Source organism: Canis lupus, chromosome 20 (genome assembly GCF_048164855.1).
Source record: "Canis lupus baileyi chromosome 20, mCanLup2.hap1, whole genome shotgun sequence".
NCBI classification, from domain to species: Eukaryota; Metazoa; Chordata; class Mammalia; order Carnivora; family Canidae; genus Canis; species Canis lupus.
Genome location: NC_132857.1, coordinates 27,791,007 through 27,815,457, shown reverse-complemented (window position 1 = coordinate 27,815,457; position 24,451 = coordinate 27,791,007). Strand labels below are relative to the sequence as shown.

The window sequence follows — 24,451 nt, the reverse complement described above, 5'->3', positions numbered from 1 at the left end:
TTTGGAGGCCATTTCCAAACCTCCCCACAACCTCCTGAAGCAATGTTATACAGATAAACTATTTGACTTTATTTTAGCAGAATAAAGACCTAAATTATAGTTACCAAGAGGTGATTATTCAAGCTTCTACAAGAATATAATTGAAATCAGCCTAGGAGTGAGAGGATGAACATATATTGAGTTGAATCTATATTAAAAGAACAGTAAGAAATCATTATGACATGGGCACCATATTGAAGAATCCTACGGCATAGAAATGCTTAGAGAAAATCAGGACTTGGAAACCATCCCTCCTCCCATTCCAAATGCCAAAGGCTTATGGGATGATAGTTGGAAATTATTCTTCCAGTTGCCATGTGGAAATGCATCAAGTGATGACCTCTGACTGTTGTACATACTGTACATGTTGTACATCCAGATGATAGAGGTGGTCTGGCCAAGATGGATCAGGTGCAGCTAAAGTCTCCCAAAAGACTATTAGTATCTTCTCAGTTTGAGGAGGGTTCAACGGAGCCTCTCCAAGTGGAGTGGGGAGGGAGTGGCAATGAAGAGAGTCAGTTCTGTGTCTGGAGGGCTTGCTCACTCAGGAGTATGAGCACGACATGCATCTTACAGAGCTGGTGAGCACCAGGGCTGATTCTTGAGTCTCGAGACATGGTGCAGCCTGCTCATTCCACAGCCATGATTACCCCAAAGGTCAGGCTTTATCTTTATTTTTATTTATTTATTTATTTATTTATTTATTTATTTATTTATTTATGTATTTATTTATTTATTTATTTATTTATTTAGAGTTCAATTTGCCAACATACAGCATAACACCCAGCGCTCATCCGGCCATGTGCCCCCTTCAGTGCCCATCACCTGGTCACCCCTAGCCCCCGCCCACCTCCCTTTCCACTACCCCTTGTTTGTGTCCCAGAGTTAGGTGTCTCATGAGGCTTTACCTTTAAACCCAACCAGGCCATGGCTAGTCAGTCTGTGGAATTAGGGCTTATTTGGGGGAGAAAGTAAAACCTGTTGGTACATGTGGACCTCACTACCCACATGCCAGTCAAGCCACTGCTACTGTCTTACAGGTGGGGACACATTCTAGGTGTTGCCTTTTGAAACTTCATCTGTATATTCTTTTGTCTCTTCTCCTTTTCTTCTACTTTATTTGGCCACATATTTAAAATATGTTTTGAAAATAAGTTCATTTACTTTTTCTTCAACAGGTTGTGTCATATGTTTTAAAATTTAGAGGCTATAAGAGTGATATAAAAGGACATACAGTGACACTTTCCTTCCTATCCAGTGATGGTACATGTTTAACAACTTGCTTTAAAAAATGTGGCCTCATATCACAATATCATAAATCGGATGGCACCAGGTGTTTCTGTTGCCACAGCCCTGGGGCACAGGCCTGCTAAAATACAGCCCTCATTGGGATGCCTGGGTGGCTCAGGGATTGAGCATCTGCCTTTGGCTCAGGGTGTGATCCTGGTCAGGGGGATCCAGTCCCACATTGGGCTGTGAGGAGCCTGCTTTTTCCTTTGCCTATGCCCCTGCCTCTCTGTGTCTCTCATGAATATATAAATAAAAATCTTAAAAAAAAAAAAAAAAAGACAGACCTCATAGGATGGATTACAAATGCTTGCCCTCCCATCAACCTTACCACCGCATCAACAGGGCTCCTGTATAATAATGTGGATTACAGCTGACAGAACTATAATGATCAGGCTCTATTTAAGTAGCAGTTTCTAGGGGCACCTGGGTGGGTTAAGCATCTGCCTTTGGCTCAGGTCATGATCTCAGGGTCCTGGGATCCAGCCCCATGTCAGGCTCCTGGCTCAGCAGGAGCCTACTCCTCCCTCTCCTCTCTGCTTGTGCTCTCTCTTGCTATTTCTGTCTCTAATAAACAAATAAAATCTTAAAAAAACATGCAATTTCTAGGGAAACTCAAATATTACAGAGGAAACAAAAACAAGGACACTAGAGGAAATGGAGGTCTCTGACGTGTACAGCTGTGGCAAACAGTAAATACAGCCTAACAGCTGGCCAGAAAAACACAAAACTTCACACTGAGGCCTATTTACTTCAGTTCCTTTCACCCAGTATATTGTATATGGGTTTTAAGCAAAAATTATAGGTATACAGGCAGAGATTCTGGAATTATCACAGTAGGATCTTTAAAGTCACTTTAACAAGCTAAGGGGTCTAATAAAAAAAGTGGATAATACACAAGAACTTCTGTGTCCTCACAAGATGGAAGGGCAAGGGAGGTCTCTAGGGTTTCTTCTTATAAGGGCACTACACTCATTCATGAGGGTCCACTCTCCTGACCTAATCACCTCCCAAAAGCCCCACCTTTAAATACCACACACTGAGGATTAGGATTTAACATATGAATTTTGGGAGGATGCAAATATTCAGTCTATAGCAGATGGTGAAAAAAGATCAGTGGTTGCCTGGGTTTGGGGGGAGAAGTGTAGAGGTGAAGAATAAGGAATTATATGAGTGGTGAAATTATTCTGCATGAAACTTAAGGGTAGATACATGCTTTTATGCATTTGTGAAAACCCATAAAACTATACAATGCTGAATGAAACTTGATGTCAGTTATGGACTTTAATTGATAACAATTTATCAATCTTATTTCCATGATTTGAGTTTTGGGAGTCCTTTATATATTTTATATACAAGTGTTTTGCCAGATATGTGGTTTGGAAATTATTCCCACTATTCCATTGTAGGGATATAATCCAAATGTACTACACTAATGCAAGATGTTAACAATAGGGCAAACAAATTCTGTATCAGGTGTGGGAGGTGGGGTATGATGAATATATGAAACTATATGTACTACCTGCTCAATTCTGTAAAATTAAAACTGTATTAACAATAAAGTCTATCAATTAGTTTTTAAAGCCGGAGTCTCATTTTTTCTCAATTTACAATGAGGAGAGAGGAATAGGTTATTTCTTATATTTCTTCCATCTTTAACATTTACGATTTCCCCCCTTCTAAATACACTATTTTATTATTTCTTTTATAAGATTTTATTTGAGAGAGAGAGAGCAAGGTTAAGTACGAGGTGGGGGAGGGGGAGAGGCAGAGGGAGCCGCAGACTCCCCTGCTAAGCAGGGAGCCTGGCATTGGGCTGGATCCCAGGACCCTGAGATCACCACGTGAGCCAAAGGCAGTCGTTTTACCGACTGAGCCACCAAAGTGCCCCTATACTTTATTTTTTGAAGCAGTTTTAGATTCATAGGAAAATAGAGCAGAAAGTAGAGTTCCAATAAACCTCCTGCCCCCCAGAAGCACAACTTTCTCCACTATCAACATCCACAGTGATACATGTGTTATAATTCATAAACCTACCCTGACACATTCTAATCACCCCAAATCTGTAGTTTATTGCAGGGTTCAGTCCTGGTGTACATTCTGTGGGTTTGACCCATGTATGATTATCTGTATTCTCTCTAGAAGATCACACAGAATAGTTTCACTCTTAAGTCAATCAGAAAAGGACAAACATTATATGGTCTCATTCACTTGGGGAATATAAAAATTAGTGAAGGGGAATAAAGGGAAAGGAGAGAAAATGAGTGAAAATATCAGTGAGGGAGACAGAACACGAGAGACCCCTAACTCTGGGAGATGAACTAGGGTGGTGGAAGGGGAGGAGGGCGGGGGGTGGGGGGGACTGGGCGACGGGCACTGAGGGGGCACTTGACGGGATGAGCGCTGGGTGTTATGCTAAATGTTGGCAAATCGAACTCCAATAAAAATTTTAAAAAGATAAATAAATAAAAATAAAATGTGAAACCACAAAACAAATGATGGAAACAAAACAAAAAACAAAACAAAAAGAATAGTTTCCCTCTCCTAGAGGTCCTCCACGCTCCACCTACCTGTCCCTCTTCCTTAACCCAACAGACAGCTCTGTGGAATGGTTCTGCATCTCGATGCTCACAGTGATCACACAAGTCTGCATGTGATAAAGTGACGGAACTAGACACACTTTTCTGGTTTTGATGTTGTGTTCCAAGTTATTTAAGATAAAAATCATTGGGGGAGCCTGGGCGAAGGGTAGACGGGACCTCACTATCTTTGCAGCTTCTTCTGATTCTGTAATTATTTCAAAATAAAAACCTAAAAAAAAAATAAAAATCTGGTTTTGTTCAAATAAAACAGCCTCGAATTTTCTGAGAAAGGTCTGGAAGAAGAGAAAGCCAACTTTCTTAGGAGCTCTGAGCTGTCACGCGGTCGTACGTCGTCACTAAGCAAACCTTGGTAGCGTCCATACCTCACAAGGCTGAAAACCAGGGGCAGACCCGAGTCCACAACGTGATGAGTCCAAGAGACGACTCCTCCAGCCTCGAAGCACCGCCTCGCGTGCCCTGACGAGGAGGAGGCGGAGGCGGAGGCGGCGGCGGCGGAGGAGGCGGAGGAGGCGGAGGAGGCGGAAGAGGCGGAGGAGGCGGAAGAGGCGGAGGAGGCGGCGGCGGAGGCACCGCGCAGGCGCAGCTGCGAGGCCCGGGGCGCCGGCCGCCGGCCACCCTCGGACGCTTCTTGGGGACGTGCCCTGAATGTTCAGTTTTCAGTTCATTTTGACTTGGGCTAAAACTATGTACTCCAGAGCGAGATGCTCTTTGTGGGTGGGTAGTATGACCTGCCCGGTGCGACATATTCTAAGACGATTTGGCATGGGGATTTATATTTGCCAAAAAAAGTACAAAGTAGAAAGGACAAAGCAGTCTTTGCACAGAAACCGCAGCGCCTTGTACGTTAGACCGTTTCTTCCTGTCCCCGCATCTCCGGGTACGGCGGTCACCAAAACTCAGTTAACACGAAGCGGAGACGCTCAAGACGTTAGCAATCTTGCCCGCCCCTGCGCAGGGTTCAAGGAAGTAGACGGTCACACGCCCCCGTTCAAGCAGGGAAAGGGGCTGAAACCCGAACCCGGCTTCAGCACCCCGCACGGTTTTCGGTCTCAGCAGGCAAGCCCGGGGCGGTCCTCCCGACCTTAGAGCCGCCACCCTGCACCCTCACCCCCCACCCTGCACCCTCACCCCTCCCCTCACCCCCACCTCGCCGCTCGCTGCCGGCACAGAGGAAGGCGGGGCCTCCGCGATAAAAGATGGCGACCGCCGACGCTCTGGGCTGCCCCGGCCGCACTCGGCAGCCGGAAGTCCTCCGGCTCCTGCCAGCAGGAAGCGGAAGTAGGAGGCGGTCGGCAGTTGGGCTCTTGCTCTGCGAGACCGGCTAGTGAGCCGAGCCGCGGGAAAGGCGCGTGTCGGCCGCTCACTGGCGCAGCGGCTGCGGTTGCCGTCACCGCCCCGCCCCGGCGTCGTCGCTGGCATCGTCGTGGACTGAGCGGGGCCCCAGCCTGGGCAGGAAGCGGGCCTCGGGCACCGCGTGTGTCGCGGCTGCGCTGCCGGTGACAGGTACCCCCGGCGCGGCGTGGGGAGGTCGGGGGGACGGGGACGGGGTCCGGGACGCGGGGCCACCCTGTGCCCCGGTCACCTTGAGCTTCCGCTTCTTCCTTGACTCAGGGTCTCCTTCCGTGTATCCGTCCTTCCCGGATTTGCGAGCGTCCGGAGTTGCCCTCGGCGGTTTTCAGGGAAGGTATCGCTACTGCGAGAGTAGCGGCTTGGAACCTTCCTTGGAGACCGTGTGCCCAAGTGCAGGAGGTGGGGGAAGTGCCCCGACCTGAAGGTAGACACGCCTGAGCCCGCGCAGGGGCAGGACTCCGAGTGGTGAACGCCTGGGTCTTTTTATAGGTTTCTATTTTCTCTGAAATGAATTCGGGGGATGCCTATTGGCCGTCGCTTTCATTTAAATGCGAGGATCCGTTGGCTAGAAATTGGATGATCCACTTTCACTTTTTGTGGGGCCTGCCAGAAGAAGAAGATCTTCGTCCATCGCCAGTAAATTATGGATGTGAACTGTTCCTCGTTGGCCAAAATCTCTAGATTGTTTTGCATTTCTTACCCGATTCGAGAACTCGCATATTTTGTCCAGTTAAAGTCCGGAGATCTTCTACCTTGCTGTGCTACACTGTGTCGGAAACCTTCATCCTGCACTTGCCAGCGAGATTTAGTGTGATGTTTAAAGACACTTAAAATAGTTGCTTTACGACACCACAGAATTTGGGTAGCCTTTTCACTCGGCTTGCTTTTGACAAACTTAGTTGACACTTATTTTTTAGAAAAAGATCTTATTTTTACAGAGAGAGAGAGAGAGATAAGTGAGGGCGGAGGGAGAAGGGAAGAGAGAACCTCGAGTGACTCCGCGCTGCGCCTGCAGGGGTGAGGGGCTTGGTGTCAGGACCCTGAGATCACGACCTAAGTGGGGATCAGATTCTGAGTTTCACTGAACCACCCAGGCGCCTGACGCTCATTTTTATTAAAGGAAGTAAACCTTGCTTCTGTACAGGAGCGAAGCAGCTTTACAGTGCACGTTAACTTAAGGGGAAGATATTGAACTATGTGGAAAATTCTGTTAGATCTTTTCTGCAGTTACCTGTGACAGTTTTCATATCAGATGTATAGTAACTACTTTTGTGAAAAATTAGATTTGTGTGGTTCACAGCAAATGGTTTTGCTAAGAGTTATAAATGCATATCAATTTTAATTATTTGGGAAGTAAATTTATTTCTTAAGGGTGCTTCCTAATATTTTACCTCACTGTTATGTATGTTGGAGCTCAGATGGGTGTCTATAAACTTGTAGAGAGCAAGTTGGTTTTTTGAGTTTGATAGCATTATCTTCAGTTTAGATAGAATAAGAAAAAGATTTAGAATTTTATGCCTCTTCTGTTTCCCAAAAACTGAAAAGTGTTTTCCACGATACAATTTTTGTTAATATTTCCATTATCTTACTGTAGATCATTAACCAAGAGATAGTCATTAATTTAAATTAAGGAAAATAACCTACAGACTAGATTTTACAAATAATACACTTAGGCCTAGGATTTATTAAAGAATGTTTTAATTTACCCACCACGCCACAAGCATTATGCTTGTGATCATGCAATGCCACATTGTAAATTCTGACAGCTATTATTTCTCACACTTTTTATAGTAATTAGCAACATTTAAAGACCACTAGGATCAGAGTGATAAGATTCTCATAAAATGAAGGCATTGTCAAACAAAAGGCCACTTCAGCGAAGTTCTTACTTACGCTTCTCTAAAACAGTCTTTCCCTGTAGTTTTACCTGTGGCATCAAAGATGTAGGGTTTGGGTATGAAAGCTCTTTTTTTTCTGTCTTTTTTTTTTTTTTTTTTTTGGAGGGGGGTTATCTTAACGGGTGCTATATCTTGCCCCCAAGAACTCTATCTCTTTTTAAACAGTTCAAGGGGATTTCTAGGTAAATCTTGGTGCACAGAGTTTTCGTTTTAACCATCCTTAAGTCCTAGGCTTTTTGTAGCATCTTTCTTCTTGGTGTCACACTCCTATTTGTTTTCCTTCCTTCTTTAAGGAATGAAGTCTGTATTTGTTTATTTCATTTTGAGTACCTCCTATGTTCCAGGCATTATGCTAGGCATGTGACTCTGACAGACAAAACTCCCTGCTCCTGAGGAGCTCACATTCTGTCCCCGAAGCAAGCCTGAATACAGATCTGTCAGGCTGGTTGGTCAGTTCACTTTGGTCCCAGCTTCAGGCTGGCATTCTTGGTTTCAGGTTGAAACTCTGCCTTCCTCATCTACCTGTGTCCCAAGGACTCTGCCCCTAGAAAGTCCTTGGATTTGCCTTGGTTCTCACAAGAAAGCTCTTTGCTCAGTCTGGGACCTCACAGTATGGATTCTTACCCTTCCAAAACCAGAGAATCGGGAGATAGCATGATAATTGTAAAAAACAGGCAGGCAGTTGTGGATTCCAAGCATTGCTGTTCATTAGGCAAGTTACTCAGCCTCTCTGAGCTTCCATTTTCTTATTTTTAAAGTGGGAATGAGAGTGTTCCATTATGCAGCATAGTTTTAGAATATCTACTGTTTGCCAGGCAATGGTCTACTTGTTGTGGTGAACAAAGTGGACATGGCTGCCACCGGTCAGGGACAATAGTTTCCTGGATAGTTGTGTGGAAGGACTAGATATTATGGTATTTGCAAAGCACCTGACCCAGTGCTTGTCCCAGGCAGTTGCTCAGAAATGCTAATGTTCCCTAGTGGACCTTTTGTCACTCCCTGTTCCCTTACCACTCTGCCTGGGGTTGCTGGCAGTGCTGTCCAGTTTCCAGTCCAGAATCATCAGTTTTGGGATTACACATCTAGGCCCCTTTGGGACAAATTGTAAACAGAACTGTAGCACAGTACTACTGGAATATAGTTCATGTATTCTCTTTCCAGTTTAGAAGTTTCGTGACTTTGGGGAGGATTTTTTCCCCCTAACCACAGAAAATGTATTTCCAAGACATCTTTTTTGAGCCCATGTGATAATGATGCATTATTATTCTATAATTTAGAAGGCGGTTTCTTATGAGACCATCTTTTTTTTTAATAAATTAATTTTTTATTGGTGTTTGATTTACCAACATACAGAATAACACCCAGCGCTCATCCCGTCAAGTGCCCCCCTCAGTGCCCGTCACCCATTCACCCCCACCCCCCGCCCTCCTCCCCTTCTACCACCCCTAGTTCGTTTCCCCGAGTTAGGAGTCTTTTTCTTCTTATGAGAACATCTTTTACTAGAACAGTTAATTTGGTAGAGTACTTGGCACTACACAGAGTGATTTTCATGTTGCTTTTTCATTCTCACAGTGTCCTGGTGTGGCAGATTCTGATATTCCTATTTCAGAGTCTGGGAGTCTAAGGGCCACAGGAAGTTACTAGGGAACTTGCTTATGGTTGAACTGCTAGTAAGTAGCAAACACAGTAATTTATCACAAGTCCCTTACTTTAAAAGGTTCTCTCTTTTCACTAACCACATTTTTCTATCATGCAGAACAGGTTTCTGAGGCTGCAGTCCAGGGACCTGTAGAGGAGGGTGTCTAAGAGTTCTTGAGTGGTCTGAAATTATATGTAAAAGTTTGGGTCTTTGCTTGCCCCTCTGCAGGAAATGTGTAAGTTTTGTTACGTTCTGAAAGGGCCACCCTCCCCACTTCCCCAACCCCCACTCTAGCCAGAAATCACTGCTAACAGGTTTCAGTGTCAGGGGTCTAGTTGGTTAGCCCTAGACTTTATAAACGTTGGTTATTTATATATTTGTGCTTATTTATAAATGGGATGTTAATATTATCAGTTAATTAAATCAATTAAGTGGGCAGTGCTTGAACTAAAGACTCTTAAAAGTAACGTTTCTATTTGGTTTAATTTATTTTTCTTTTGACCATTTGTTCTTTAGAGATATTTTGTGTTACTGAAGCAGGATGTTGGCACAAATAAATGTTAATGCTTTTTGTAAAAAGAGGATACTGACTGGTCCTACAAACAATAGCTTTTCCAACCAGTATCTCAAGAAATTGGGGTGAATCTGGGGTGAGCCTTACCAGACGTTAGCCTGCAGAAGCACAACTTTGGTTTGGTGTTTCCCACATATTTATGTCCTCTTTGGGTTTCCATGAAGTGGGTGGAATTTAGATGCTGACTTATCTAGTCCAGGGGAAGTCTGATTAAGGTTCTGTCAGGCAGACTTCTGAGATGAAAAATCAGGCCAAAGAAGCCTAAAGCTAGAGGCCTTTTTCTTTTTTTCCTTTTTTTTTTTTTATTTTTTAAGATTTTATTTATTCATGAGGGACCCACAGAGAGAGGCAGAGACATAGGCAGAGGGAGAAGCAGACTCCCTGCAGGGAGCCCAATGTGGGACTTGATCCTGGGACTCCAGGAGCATGCCCTGAGCCAAAGGCAGGTGCTCAATCGCTGAGCCACCCAGCCGTCCCTGGAGGCCTTTTTCTGAAATGATCTGGACACCTCAGTATGCTTGAGGAGGTTACTGCTGGGAGTTCAGAAGGCCTGCAGTCAATGGCCATGCCAATTTACCATCGACCCCAACCTCCTTATTTTGTAGATAGGGGCCCATTGAGTTCTAACATTTCTTCATTCTGTACCTTTGCTTTTACATTCAAGGCCCATCTGTAAGCTCCCTAAGGCTCCAATGACCAAACTGTGTAGCTTAGAGCAATGACAGTTTCTTGTCTGACAGTTTTGGATGCCAGACATTCTAAATAAAGGTGTCACAGGATCATGTTCCCTCAGAAATCTGTAGGGGAAGGTCTGTCTTTGCTTCTTCCAGCATCGGCCAGCTCCAGATATTCTCTGGTTTACAGTATTCCAGGGGCTGCCCCTGTCTTTCCTGGCATTCTCCCTGTGTCTCTTCACATGGTGTTCCCCCTGCATGCCTGTCTCTCTCTCCACATTGTCCTTTTTTTGTATCACCAGTCATATTGGACCCACCCTAATGACCTCGTTTTAATGAGATTACCTCCGCTTAAGACCGTATTTCCAAATAAGTTCATATTTCAATGTGCTGGGGTTAGGACTTTGGGAGGACACCATTTAATATCCATCATTTACATTTTAATCTACCTCAGCTTTATTTACTCTCATGCTTTGTAAAGTATGATTGTGTGCAACCACCTGGCTTTTATACCTGTGTATAGCATAGACTCCCCAGTAAATGAAATAGAGTCTTTGTAGGAAAGAGTATATGATCTACACACTTTTAGTCACTCAGCAAGTTGAAACCATGGAGATATTAGGTGCTGTTAAATTTCAGAAGCATTTCCATTTCTTTAATTTTCATGTTTATTTTGTGTCTTTAAGTATTAAGATTTAAATTTAAACATTTCTTTGTAGCAAAACCTTTTTTTTCCCCCCTTTTTAGGGGTTTGCAATAAAATGGGACTTCTGATTGTATTCATTGGACTATGGCTGTTTTCCTCAGTAAAGGCAGATTCAAAAGCCATTACAACTTCTCTTACGACAAAATGGTTTTCCACTCCATTGTTGTTAGAAGTCAGGTAAGAAGATGTCTTTTTTTTTTTCTTTCATGTATTTAAGTAATAATGTAGGATCTGCTAGTGAGTATTCAGGAGGTTTTTTTAGGCAGTAAGATTGTCATCATCACATGCATTTGGTCAGCGCCTCTTTCGTTGTGCACTGTGCTGTATGCTAGTCAGAGGCTGTTAGACTATAGAATCTGTCGGTAGGATAGGATAATACTAATTCATAGAGATACTTAGGGACTTCTTTGGACAAATATATTGAATTGGTTACATTATCTTCTCAGAAACGTGTACCTGTGGTAATAAAGGAAGAGAGAGTTGTACTTAAAGGAATTTTTCAATTTATTTGAAAAAAGTTTTAAGAGGTGTTTAATAAAAGAAGGGAGCTTGGCAAGATGAGGGAGAGAGGGCATGTGCCTTCTAAGAAGTTGAAAGAAGACCTCGAGATAGAAGAGCACAGAGGGGAGGCTGAGGACACAGCTGGATTTTATCTAAGATGTACGTGTTCTGTTTTTTAACATCTCCAAAATTAAGAGACATTTTAATGAAATCAAGATGTTACCTTAAAATTAAAATTGGTAGCGTTTTCCTTTTTAGTGTTTCATAAAAACAATAATATGTCTTAAAATTGATGGTTATCTTCAAATCAATAAAATGTGATATAGTCAATGCTTTCTTGGGAGATTTTGTGTTACAAGTGTATTTTTTAGTTAATGTTTATAATATAATTAATCAGATACCCCTCTTTTGGTCAGTTTTTTGTTTATAGAGAGGAACTTATTTTTGTATCTGAAGTAATATATAGCTAGGACTTCTAGAGAATAGTTCTAAAGTATAAATTTAGGTAGATTGAATGTCAAGCAGTTGGTAAATCTCAGATTCTGATAGTGCTAGAAATTTGAACTGTTGCATTACTTTACTTAATTTTGGTCTGTCTTTGTACTCTTCAACTTAGAATTATGTCTTCTAACATTTCCTCCTTTTAATCCCTAGAAAAATGTGAATGAAGAGTTTTTGTTATGTTGACTGTAGTTATGAATAGCTGCATCTCCTAAGGAAACAGCTTCATTTGGTATTGATAAGAAGGCCAGTGGGAAAATAGGACTTGTAGGACCTGATTTTGGCTTGCTGAGGAGCCTCATGGGCTTTTTGCTGATCAGCACTCTCTGTGCCTCCCTTTTCTCAGCAATAAAATGGCCAAAAGAAAGAATTCCTACTGCATTTATTTCATAGCAGGGTTACAATCTGATCAATGGGTTCCAGTATCAGAACTTTATTAGATAGAGGATAGTTATAAAAGTTAAGTGACCAAAGGTTGTTTGACATCTAAACTGCCTGAGCCGGGACTTAGCTGAACTCTTTTCCCCACAATCCTATTTTGGATGATTTGTCTGGTATAAATCTAAGTGTTTGAGATTTACTGTCACTTTCTAAATAATTTTGTGTAGTTAACTGTAACAGATGTTTTATAATACTCTGCTTGACATTCCTTAGTTCCACTCGGTTGTTCTCACACTAATTTTTTGGTTTTTGTCTCATTGTCTCAGAAGATTCTTATGGTACATACTTATGGGACTTTTGAAAAAGTATGTTAAAACTGTCAGCCTTAATTAATCCACTTTTTTTTTTCTGTTTCTTTGATCTCTGTGAAGTGGATAGTGTATACCACTTCCTTCACCAACTTTTCCTCTCACAAACATTGCCCCTTTTCATAATTTCCTGGCCATTTGCCATTTTGGTTGGTTATTTTTAGTTCTCTTCTGTGGCTATTTGCAGACAGTTTGCCAAGGTAATGGGACATTTAGGCAACTCAGAAATAAGTTGTGCATATTTGAAATCCTCAATATTTACCTCCAGAGTTAGCTGAGGCCACCATTCTTCCCTCCCAGGTCCATGGCAGACATCAGTGGCGGATCACAGCACCGTCCATCTGAGTGAGGGTGATGGGACAGAATATTTTTCTACATATTGAGGCATGCGGCTACCACAGATATTTTGCCTTCCCTGTATCTAGCCCTTAGGGACTAAAAATATTCCCATGTATATTTTTAGATTAGGCGTGATCCTGTTGAAGCGGTTGTAGCTTTCTGGTTGTTCATGAAGTGATACATATTTAATTGAAGTAGAACACTGAATATGTTTTGAACAGCCATAGTGACTAACAAATATTGTATAAGTAAAGTAGTATTAAAATTGAAACCAATAATCATTTATTGAGCACTAGATACTATAATGGCCCAAGAATGCAGCATGATAGAGATAAATCAAATAGATTTGAGTTTGCATTCCAGAATTTTCATTTGCTATCTCTGTGCCCTTAAGCAAATCAGTAACCTCTCTGAGTTGTAGTTTTATTCTAAAAATGGTTATAACTCAGAATGGCTTTGAGGCTTTAAGGACATGGGTGAATATGCCAAGCATAGTGCCTGTTACATAGTATGCCCTCCTTAAATATTCATTTCCCTTCCCTTTCTAGTTCTGTATGGAAGGAAGACGAGTTCTGATCTCCAACAACTTTGGAAATCTAGAAAACAAGTTTGCTACCAGATTTATGCTATCTGGTGGACATTCAGGTGGTTTATAGTTTTTTTTTTTTCTTTTGCCATAATTGAAAACTTTTTATTGTGATCTTTCAAAACATTTGTAAGTGGAGAGAGTGTGGTACGTATAATGTGCTCTCCCTCTACCTGTCACCCAGTTTTAGCAATTATCAACAGAAGTCCAGTAATCTATCACCATCACTGCTACCCTCCTCCCTTATCCTACTGGAATATTTTAAAACAAATCCTACACATCATATAATTTCATCTGAAAAACTATAGATGTTTTACTCAATGGAATAAGAAGCTAAAAAAAAAAAAAAGAAAAGCAAACAAACTGAATTATATTGTAAACAGATGGCAGCGTTCCTTTTAATAATATCTTGTATTGTTCTTACTGTTTTTGGATTAATTCAGTGGATCTAGTAATTAATTTTCTTAAGACTGTTTGAAACTTAGATGTTGTAAGACTTATTTATGCAGTGGGATGAAGAAGAATGTGTGTTTCAAGTTTTCTTGTAATTATATGAAGAGCATATATGTATTTGTACATGGCCTTTACGTGGAGGGCCTTAGCTTCAGTGAATTCTTCTCACCATTACAACCTTTGAGTGTATTATCCCTTCCCTGTCTTCCACAAACTTATCTTGTAGACGCAGCTTTAATTAATTAATTTAGTGTTTATTTGCATATTACAATCTATTTGTCTTAGTATCTGTTTTCTTAGACCACAAGCTATTATAAGGCTAGTATGTTTTTCTTAGTTACTAGAAAGCCTAGAAAAATTCCACATTCAAGGAGGTACTAAAGTATTTAATACATTATGATAATGGGTATTTTCAGAAACCTATTTTTAGAGAGGCTGTGTATTACCAGGAAATGTTTCTTATTTTTCCCATATTTCTGTGTCTAGCTGTGGAGTAGAGTGAGAGTTGTACATCCCAGTGTTGGCAAGTAATGGGAAAGTCTTCCTTTGGCTAGGTAAGCTGAGATCCAGATCTGTAGTTTGCTTTAAGAAGTGAAAGATCACGCCTACATTGGTATTCTATCTCAGAGAAGAGAACCAATTGACATGAATCATTCAATCAGTACATGTGTTTTCTTTTAGGGATTTTATACTCTCCAATGAAAGGAAATTTAGAATGGCCATTATTTTAGATCTGTAAAGTCAAGAAAAAATGAAAGTGGTATTAAGTTCTAAGAACTTTATTAAACTGAAATTTGGTAATCTTGAAAATTTGGATTTATGGATGTTAAAAGATTACAACATGCTGCCTTTAGTCTCCTAGAGATTTTTCTAGGGTTCATATTTTCCTTGGGAGAATCTTAGGCAAAACATATTTTTTTGTTCTTTATGAAGTCTTTCAGAAAATAAATGAGCAGAACTAGTACCAGAATTATCAGTTCTTAATTCTGCTTCTACTACCAGCAGCATTATCACAAAACAGGGTTTCATAAGCTTTATTTATATTGGGACTCCCTTCTTGTTACATTAATCCAGGTTTCTTAAGGAATACCTATTAAGCTATTAATAGAGTAAGTGAATAAGTTACTAATAAGCTAATTAGTTATAAATAGCCAATACGCTAATAAGACTTGCTTATCATTAGGATATATATTATACATGCTTGTGTATAATATATGTTATAAAAGCCAAACTGTGGACATTTGTATACTTAAAAACCTCTTTTTGCTCTCTTTTGTAATGTAACTTATATTAGAGGATTTTATTAAGTTATTTTATTTCTGATATTTCCTCCCTTTTCTCCCAGTGAGTTTTTAGCAGAAGACAGTCAAGAGAAATTTTGGAATTTTGTAGAAGCCAGTCAAAATATTGGATCATCTGATCATCACGGTAAAATTGAAGCAAATGCTTCTTTGACTTTGGTATCTGGGAAAATGTTAGGAAAAAACGCTCTCTTTCATAGTATTTGTGGCATGGCAATTAATGGAAAACGTTTTTATTTTTAATGACTAGAGCTGTGATGGTAGCCTGCAGAGCCAATACAAACTAATACTTCCTTCTGAAGCAGTTTATAACTTCTCCTATAAGTACTGTTTCTTCCCCACTTTGTCTTTGTTCTTTTGTGTTCTTTTATTAGAAGTGCTGTATAAATGTTTTGTAGAAGTCAAATTCATTTAAAATCATTTAGTATTAACATAATTACCATCAGTTTTGATTCCCTTTTTCTTTTGTTATGAATTAACTATACAACTTACCTGTTATCTGTTAGGTTTATTATCATTAATTTAGTGCCATTCACAATGTTTCCCGTTAAGCCTGCCAGTCACCCACAACTTGAGTGTCAAGGTATCAAATTCAGGACAATGTAAACTGTATCACTTGGAGGCTGTTAGTAGTTAAGTTTTTGGGGAGTCAAAGTTATACATGGACTTTTGACTGTGGGGCAGTTGATGCCTCTAAACTATGTTCAGGGGTCAACTGCCGGTTGTTTTGTACCTTGCACTTTAAGAATATATCCTGGGGATTTTTTCATACTGGTACATGTAACTTTTCTCCCCTCTGATAGTTTGTTTCAATTGTTTAAATATGCTTCTCCCCAAACTACCATTTCCTTAATATCCTTTAATACTTTGTACTTCTCATTATACAGCTCAGTTTTGTTGGGTTATTGATTAAGTAATAAACATGTTAGCATTGGGGATACAAAGATACGTTTGAGCCCCTCTTGGGGCTCAAGAACTATTTTGGGAGGGGTGGATAGTGAATAAATAATTTAGTATCTGATGTGATAAGTGAAAGAGGTAAGCAGAGAAATATTAAGGGACCAAAGAAGAGATGTACTTGGTCCAGTGAGGCATGGGGTAGGGATTGGGAGTGACTTTGCAGAGTGAGTAATGTCATAACTGAATTCTTCCAGTGGAGATTAAGTAGAAGTTAGTCATCCAGGTAAGTGGGACACTTGCAGTCCAGGTAGAGGGAATAGTGTGAAAAAAGGAAAGAAGAGAGGAAGAGTCCAATTACTTTGTGTACTCTAGGGAATTCTAAGCATTTGACAATAGTTCAAGATAGGATAGTGGTAAAATTTTGCCATCATATACCTTTGTAACACATAGCTTTATACTTTGTGAACTATCTTATTTGGGTATGTCTAGTCCTATATAGTTACTTTGGTTAATTTGTTCCTTTGACAGGTACTGATTATTCCTATTATCATGCAATACTGGAAACTGCATTTCAGTTTCTGTCCCCTCTACAGCAGAATTTGTTGAAATTTTGTCTGTCCCTTCATTCTTACTCGGCTACAATTCAAGCCTTCCAGCAGGTAAGTTCAGTGCTTAGAGATAACAGTATTTTTTAGGGGTTGTATAACATGATGATTGGATATATTGGGGTTGTCCTGGCATTGTGTTACAGAGCTATAATTTTTCTGTGTGAAATTTCTGACGATTTATGATTTGTTTATAAATAGAAAGCAAAGCTGACATTAGATCTTCAGATCACAGGTGTTTTTATTTTTTATTTATTTATTTATTTTTTAATAACATAATTTTGTATTGGTGTTCAATTTACCAACATACAGAATAACACCCAGTGCTCATCCCGTCAAGTGTCCCCCTCAGTGCCCGTCACCCACTCACCCCCACCCCCCGCCCTCCTCCCCTGCCACCACCCCTAGTTCGTTTCCCAGAGTTAGGAGTCTTTATGTTCTGTCTCCCTTTCTGATATTTCCCACACATTTCTTCTCCCTTCCCTTATATTCCCTTTCACTATTATTTATATTCCCCAAATGAATGAGAACATACACTGTTTGTCCTTCTCCGATTGACTCATTTCACTCAGCATAATACCCTCCAGTTCCATCCACGTTGAAGCAAATGGTGGGTATTTGTCGTTTCTAATGGCTGAGGAATCTTCCATTGTATACATAAACCACATCTTCGTTATCCATTCATCTTTCGATGGACACCGAGGCTCCTTCCACAGTTTGGCTATTGTGGACATTCCTGCTATAAACATCGGGGTACAGGTGTCCCAGCGTTTCATTGCATCTGAATCTTTGGGGTAAATCCCCAGCAGTGCAATTGCTGGGTCGTAGGGCAGGTCTATTTTTAACTCTTTGAGGAACCTCCACACAGTTTTCCAGAGTGGCTGCACCAGTTCACATTCCCACCAACAGTGTAAGAGGGTTCCCTTTTCTCCGCATCCTCTCCAACATTTGTTGTTTCCTGCCTTGTTAATTTTCCCCATTCTCACTGGTGGTATCTCATTGTGGTTTTGATTTGTATTTCCCTGATGGCAAGTGATGCAGAGCATTTTCTCATGTGCATGTTGGCCATGTCTATGTCTTCCTCTCACAGGTGTTTTTAAATAAAAAAACATAATTTGCACTCATTTTCATTTAAGAAGAAAGAAAAAATATCCACACAAAGACGAAACTACCAGACTTCATTTATACAACACAGCATAGGAGGTATAGTCTTGCTAAACCAATTGACTGTAAATCTGGATCACAGCCTTTAGATCTAAAGTTCACAGGAAAAAAAAAAGTTCACAGGAAATACAGGGGATGGGAAATATGAAGCAGGATCACAGGGGTAATAGGAAAATCCAGAATGTAGGAGACTTTGTAGTAAAATAGTCTATTACTTCAACAAATATGTTATGAGGAAAGAAAAGAAGGAAGGAAAAACTTCAAGGGAGACTTAAAATATGTATCTGCTTAATGCAGTGTGTGGATCTTGTTGGAATTTGAGTTGAACCAGACTCTCCTCGTATAAAAAAAAAAGTGAGAGACTCAAAGATGAGCACATACTGATCATATATTTGATGTAAAAGAAATGTTAATTTTAAAATCACTATTTTATTATAAAATAAAGTAGGCATAGAAAACCACTCACATGAATTATATTGTGTAATGAATTTTTGCAAAGTGAGCACTTGTAATTTTCCCCCAGATCAAGAAGTAGAGCTTAGCCAGGCCCTCTGGCAGCCTACCCTTCTTGTGCTCTGCTCTCATTACAGCCACATTTCACCCTCAACAGGAACTACTTTATCAACCTCTGTTGAAATGACTTGCTGTGTTTCTTTATCATTATGTTGTCTAAGATTGCATATCTACACAGTAATTTAGTATTGCTCAGTTTTAAAAATTTTGATAATGTTTTTGGTGGGTGGTGCTGAATTTATAGGTTCTTCCTCTCTTTTCTTTGAGTGACACGAGCTGTTGGCCCTGTAAATTTTTTCAGTCTGTATTTTGGTGATCACATACTCATGATGCAGTTCAGCTTTTTTTGTCCTCTGTTTTTTGCAAATTGGCAGCTGATCCAGAGGCTCAATGAGAATTGTGGCTTTTTTCCCCTTCGGCAAGTGTATAGGTAGTACACTGTTTCATTAGGAGACCTCTTTGATTTAGCAGCCATTACTGCTCTGTGCTTAATCTATTAATTCTTTATGTTGTAAAGTGGTGACTCTCATTCTTGTGTTGTTGTTCCTGGAATATGGATTTAAAGAGGTACCTCTCCTCACCTGGTACTGTTCACATGGGGATGGCAGAGTACATGCTTGATTCTTTCCTGTTGTTTACCAGGTTTTTGAATGAGTTTGATTCACTAGCATCTTTTTATTTTAACCATTTAAGTTTTTTTAAAAATTGTTTATTTATTCATGAGAGACAGAGAGAGAGAGAGAGAGAGAGAGAGAGAGGCAGAAACACAGGCAGAGGGAGAGAAGCAGGCTCCATGCAGGGAGCTCGACGTGGGGGACTCAATCCCAGGTCTCCAGGATCACGCCCTGAGCTGAAGGCGGCGCTAAACCACTGAGCCACCCGGGCTGCCCAACCATTTAGTTTTTTGGTTCAACTTTTTTTTTTTTTATTGTGGGAAAATGTACATAATGTAAGATTTATCATCTTGGCTGTTAATTTAAGTGTACAGTTCAGTGGTATTCAGGACATTCTTATTGTACAAGCATCACCACCATGCATCTTCAGAACTCCTTTCATCTTGCTACACTGAAACTATATACTTCTCAAATAATAACTTCCCATCCCCCATACCCACCCTTCCCATCCCTGGTAACCATCATTCTACTTTCTATCTCTGAGTTTGCCCATTTTGAATACCTCCTTCAAGTGGAATCATAATGGTGTTTGTCTTTTTGTGTCTGGCTTATTTCACATAGCATAATGTTTTTAAGGTTCATCCATGTGTGGCATGTATCAAAATTTAATTTCTTTGTATAACTGAATAATACTCCATTGGATGTATAGAACACATTTGATTATGTATGTCCTCTGTTGATGGACATTTGGATTGTTTCTGGCTTTGGCTATTGTGAATAATGCTGCTTGGAACATTGGTTTATGACTCTGTATTCAGTTCTTTTGGGTGTGTACAAAAGAGCATAATTCATGGATCCTGTGGCAATTCTGTGTTTAACATTTTAAGAATTACCAAACTTTTTCACAGCAGCTGCACCATTTTACATTATCACCAGTAATGCTCCAGGATTTCACTTTTTCCACATACTTCCCAACACTTTATTTTCTGTGTTTTTGATAATAGCTGCCCTCATGGATAGGAAGTTGTGTCTTGTGGTTTTGACTTTCATTTCCCTAGTGACCAAGGATGTGGGGCTTTTGTCCTTATTGGCCATCTGTGTATCTTCTCTGGAGATTTGCCCATTATTTGTTTTTACCTGTTTCTCAGGTAGATTATTTGTTTTTGTGTTGTGGTAGGGTTTTTTTTTTTTTATATATACATTGGGTTTTTGGTCACTTACCAGATATATGCTTTTCAAATATTTTCTCATGTTCTATGGGTTGTGTTTTCACTGTTGATGGTGTTCACTGATAGACAAAATTTAAAATTTTGATGAAATCTGATTTATCAATTTTTTCTTTTGTTGCCTGTGCTTTTGGTATTATATCCAAAAATCATTACCAAATCCAATGTATGAAACTATGTTTTCTTCTATAGTTCTGTAGTTACTGTATTAGCTCTCAAGTTAGGTCTTTGATCCATTTTGAAATAGTTTCTTTTTTCTTTTTTTTTTTTTTTGAATTAATTTTTGTATATGGTATAGAATAAGAGTCCATCTTCATTCTTTTGCATGTAGATACCTAGTTTTCCCAGCACCATTTGTCAAGAGACTGTCCTTTTTCTCTGGAATGGTCTTGGCACCCTTGTTGAAAATCAGTTGACTGTATAATATGATGGTTTATTTTTGGAGTCTTTATTCTATTTCATTGGTTTATATATCTTTATTTATGAAAGTACTATACTGTTTTGAATGCTGAGCTTTGTGTTAATTTTGGAAAACAAAGTATGAGTCTTCTACTGAGTCCTTTTGATGCCATGCTGGTAGTCTTTGATTGCTTCCTTCCTATCTGATATGTAAGTAGTTTCAGATTTATCTTGTATATCTCTGGCCCTAGATTTGAGATCACTTATTTGTCTAAGAGGCTAATTAAAGTTCTTTGTTTATCTGTTTGTTGTTTTCTTTGGTGGAAATGGTATTTTAAGAGCCCAGTGAAAGCTCTAGGGGTATTCATTGCAAATGGGTAGGTCATTGTTCTTAGGCCTTTTAAATGGATAGAGGTAGGAAGTGACTACAGGTATCTAAAGGCAAAATATATAAAGCTATGTATAGATGAAATACTTCATGAGTTCATACTGATTTTCCAATTCAAATTTAGGACTACTTTGTTATATCTTTATTCTTCCACACTAAGAATATTAGTTCTCAAAGTTATAAGGGATGATAGAATTAAACTATCTTATGGTTTACTTGTTTTATCCACATTACATACGCAGTAACCTTAATAACAGTAGTCATACCGTTTCCACAATTATGTTTCCTTTCCCCTTCCCTTACCCTTTTCCTTTCATTTCTGTTCTGTTCCATTTTTGAGTAGGCTTCATGCTGGGTGTGGAGCCCAAGGCAGGGCTTGAACTGAGATTAAGACCTGAGCTGAGAACAAGAGTCAGACTGAGAAGCCAACTATGCGCCTCCACAATTACATTTCCTATAAACAGTTAAAAATTTTTCTTTTGGCATAATGATTGCCATTTTCCCTTCTCCCATTTAAAAAAGTGAATATATTCTACCTAGAACATAGATATTTCATATTATACTTTACCCTTCAACACTCATTTAGTTGTAGTTCTATAAATAATTTATATCTTAATGCTCCCCACTAGTCCTTTTGCCACATGTCTCTAGTCAGTTGGCTTTTCTTTTTTTTTTTTTCTTTTCAGTTGGCTTTTCTGATTCTTGCTTCTGGTAGATTGCTCAAGAAGGGCTCAGGGGAACAATGTTTCCTCAGTTTTGCATGTTTATATATGTTAGATATAAACTCCTTAGTTTATATCTTCTTTCTTTGACTAAAACCAATTTCCTTTTCCTTTTCCTTTTCCTTTTCCCTTTCCTTTCCTTTCCTTTCCTTTCCTTTCCTTTCCTTTCCTTTCCTTTTCTTTTCTTTTTTCTTTTCTTTTCTTCTTTTCTTTTCCCTCCCTCCCTCCCTCCTTCCTTCCTTCCTTCTTTCCTTTTCCTTCCTTCCTTCCTTCCTTCCTTCCTTCCTTCCTTCCTTCCTTCCTTCCTTCCTTCCTTCCTTTCTTTCTTTCTTTCTTTCTTTCTTTCTTTCTTTCTTTCTTTCTTTTACTTATTTATTCATGAAAGACACACACAGAGAGAGGCAGAGACACAGGGAGAGGGAGAAGCAGGCTCCATGCAGGGAGCCTGATGCGGGACTGGATCCTGGGACTCCAGGATCGCACCCTGGGCGGAAGGCAGGCACTAAACTGCTGAGCCACCCAGGGATCCCCCTGAATTTCATTTTCTTTTAGCATAAAATCTTTCTGCAGAAAGTTGTATGATAATCTGATTTTCTTTCCCTTAAAGTCTCTTGCTCTTTTTGTCTAGAGGCCCAAAGAATTTTTAATATTTCTTCAAAGTCATAATTTATTAGAATAAAGCTTATACTTTATAGCTGGAATATAGCTTATACTAAATTCTAGTAAATTATGACTTTGAAGAAATTTGAAGAGTGATTATTCTGGGTTATTATTCCCAGGTATCCAGTATGTTCTTACTAATTCAGAGTTTCAGATCATTTTTTATTTCAAGAAATTTTTTTAAAAACTTAAAATAGTTTGTTTTAGTCCCTTGTTTTGGAATTCATATTATCTCTATGTTGAATTTTCTTTGCTTAGTTTCATTGTCACTTTCTCTGAATTGCTTTCTCTTTTCTTTCTTTTTTTTTAAAAAGATTTTATTTATTTATTCATGAGAGAGACACACAGAGAGAGAGATAGGCAGAGACAGGCAGAGGGAGAAGCAGGATCCATGCAGGGAGCCCAATGCAGGTCTCGATCCCTGCACCCTGGGGTCATGCCCTGAGCCAAAGGTAGATGCTCAACCGTTGAGCCACCCAGGTGTCCCTATTTCTTTATCATTTTAAAATATTTTCTCTTTTCATCTTCTGTTTTTCTTAAGTCATTACTTCTCATGTTTGTTTTTGTGCCCCTTCTAGTTTAATTTTCATTTCTACGCTGATTTTTCTTTTACAAATTTTCTCTTTAATCTTTCACCTTCACCTCACTTCTGAGTTTTTCCAATTCTGCCTTAGGTTCTTAAAGAAGAACCTAAAAGCAGAATCATGTCTAATACGATTTTCTTGATATATTTTAACTTGTTTGAAATAGTAGTTCATATCTATTTTTTTTAAAGATTTTATTTATTCATGAGAGACAGGGAGAGAGAGAGAGAGAGAGAGAGACAGAGGCAGAGACACAGGCTCCATGCAGGGAGCCCAACGTGGACTCGATCCCGGGTCTCCAGAATCAGGCCCTGGGCTGAAGGTGGCGCTAAACTGCTTAGCCACCCAGGCTGTCCTCACATCTGTTTTTTGGCTGTGTATTTCTGACATGGCTTTATTGAGTATGGCTATGCTGTCCAATATGGTAGCCAGCAGCCATGTGTCAGTATTTAAATTTAAATAAGTTAAGATTAAATGAAATAAATTTAGCTCTTCAGTTGCATCAGCCAAATTTTAAGTGTTTGATGGTCACTGGTGGCAAGTGCTACCACATTGGACAGTGTGGATATAGATTTCTGTTGTTGCTGAAATTTCTCTTGTACGGTCTTCATCTATAAAGATAAGGATGTTACTCTATTTCTCCTTCCAATCTTTTCTTAGCTTTGTGAGGGATTTGACATTGGGACTTTTCTGCTCCTTCTGATGTGAAATGGGTTTTCCTGTACTTTTAAAGGTTGGCATGGCTCCCTCTTCTGTTTATTTTAGGTAGTGTTAAAAAACATGGTGGCTTTAAAAAAAAAATGGTGGTATGGTTTTTGAGATTTCCTCTGTTCCCCTCCTGCACTTTCATTGGACTTTCTCTTTAGTTGTCTTAATATCTCTCTGCTATTCAAGTTTTGTTGTACCCTCAGCAGCTTCTCCTTACAATGGGGCCCTGTCCTAGCAGGTACTCCTAGCTTGTGAGTTTTGAGAGTTCAGAGCAGCTAAATTGCACTAATCCCTTTAACCTTTTCATGGGCCTCCTTGTGCTCACCTGGTACTAGATTGAACAAATGCGTTGGCCCACCATACTTTGCAGTGAAAACCTGTTGGCTGTTTTGTTTTTTGTTGTCAGGATCATCAAAATTTCTGTTATTAAAACATCCCTCTGCTTTCTTCTCTATGGCATCTGATACCTGCAGGTCTTATGTCATAGGGATATTTTTTCGCATTCATTTTGTCATAGTGTGATCCATTGACTAACTGGTTGCTCTGTTGTAATGAGGGAGCTTGGGAAAATTGAAAAACTATTGCCAGTTGCCATCTATGCAGAATTTTATTCCTTTTTAAAAGTGTGATAATGAGGTATTTAAAAAAAACTTTTATTGAGATAAACTGAACATTACAAATGAAATGTTATTTGGGATCTTGTCAAAGTGATCCATCCATTGGAGTGTGGCAGGAAGGTGGATGAAGTAAGATTGGCCATGAGTTGAT

At 39.7% G+C, this 24,451-nt stretch overlaps 1 protein-coding gene across 6 annotated transcripts in view; it reads left to right on the top strand.

Annotated features, from left to right (window-relative positions):
• The first annotated feature begins 5,220 nt into the window (after nucleotides 1-5,220).
• Nucleotides 5,221-24,451, top strand: part of UGGT1 (UDP-glucose glycoprotein glucosyltransferase 1) — a 123,096-nt gene continuing 103,865 nt past the window's right edge. For 2 of the 6 annotated variants that reach the window (XM_072788689.1, XM_072788688.1), the window contains exons 1-4: nucleotides 5,223-5,432; nucleotides 10,812-10,947; nucleotides 15,245-15,327; nucleotides 16,629-16,759. In XM_072788689.1, coding sequence (XP_072644790.1) covers nucleotides 10,826-10,947; nucleotides 15,245-15,327; nucleotides 16,629-16,759 — 336 coding nt within the window. In that variant the 5' untranslated portion in view covers nucleotides 5,223-5,432; nucleotides 10,812-10,825. Of the gene's footprint in view, nucleotides 5,433-10,809; nucleotides 10,948-13,408; nucleotides 13,506-14,385; nucleotides 14,454-15,244; nucleotides 15,328-16,628; nucleotides 16,760-24,451 lie in introns of those variants that run through there. The other 4 variants (XM_072788690.1, XM_072788691.1, XM_072788692.1 and 1 more) reach the window with 4 other exon arrangements.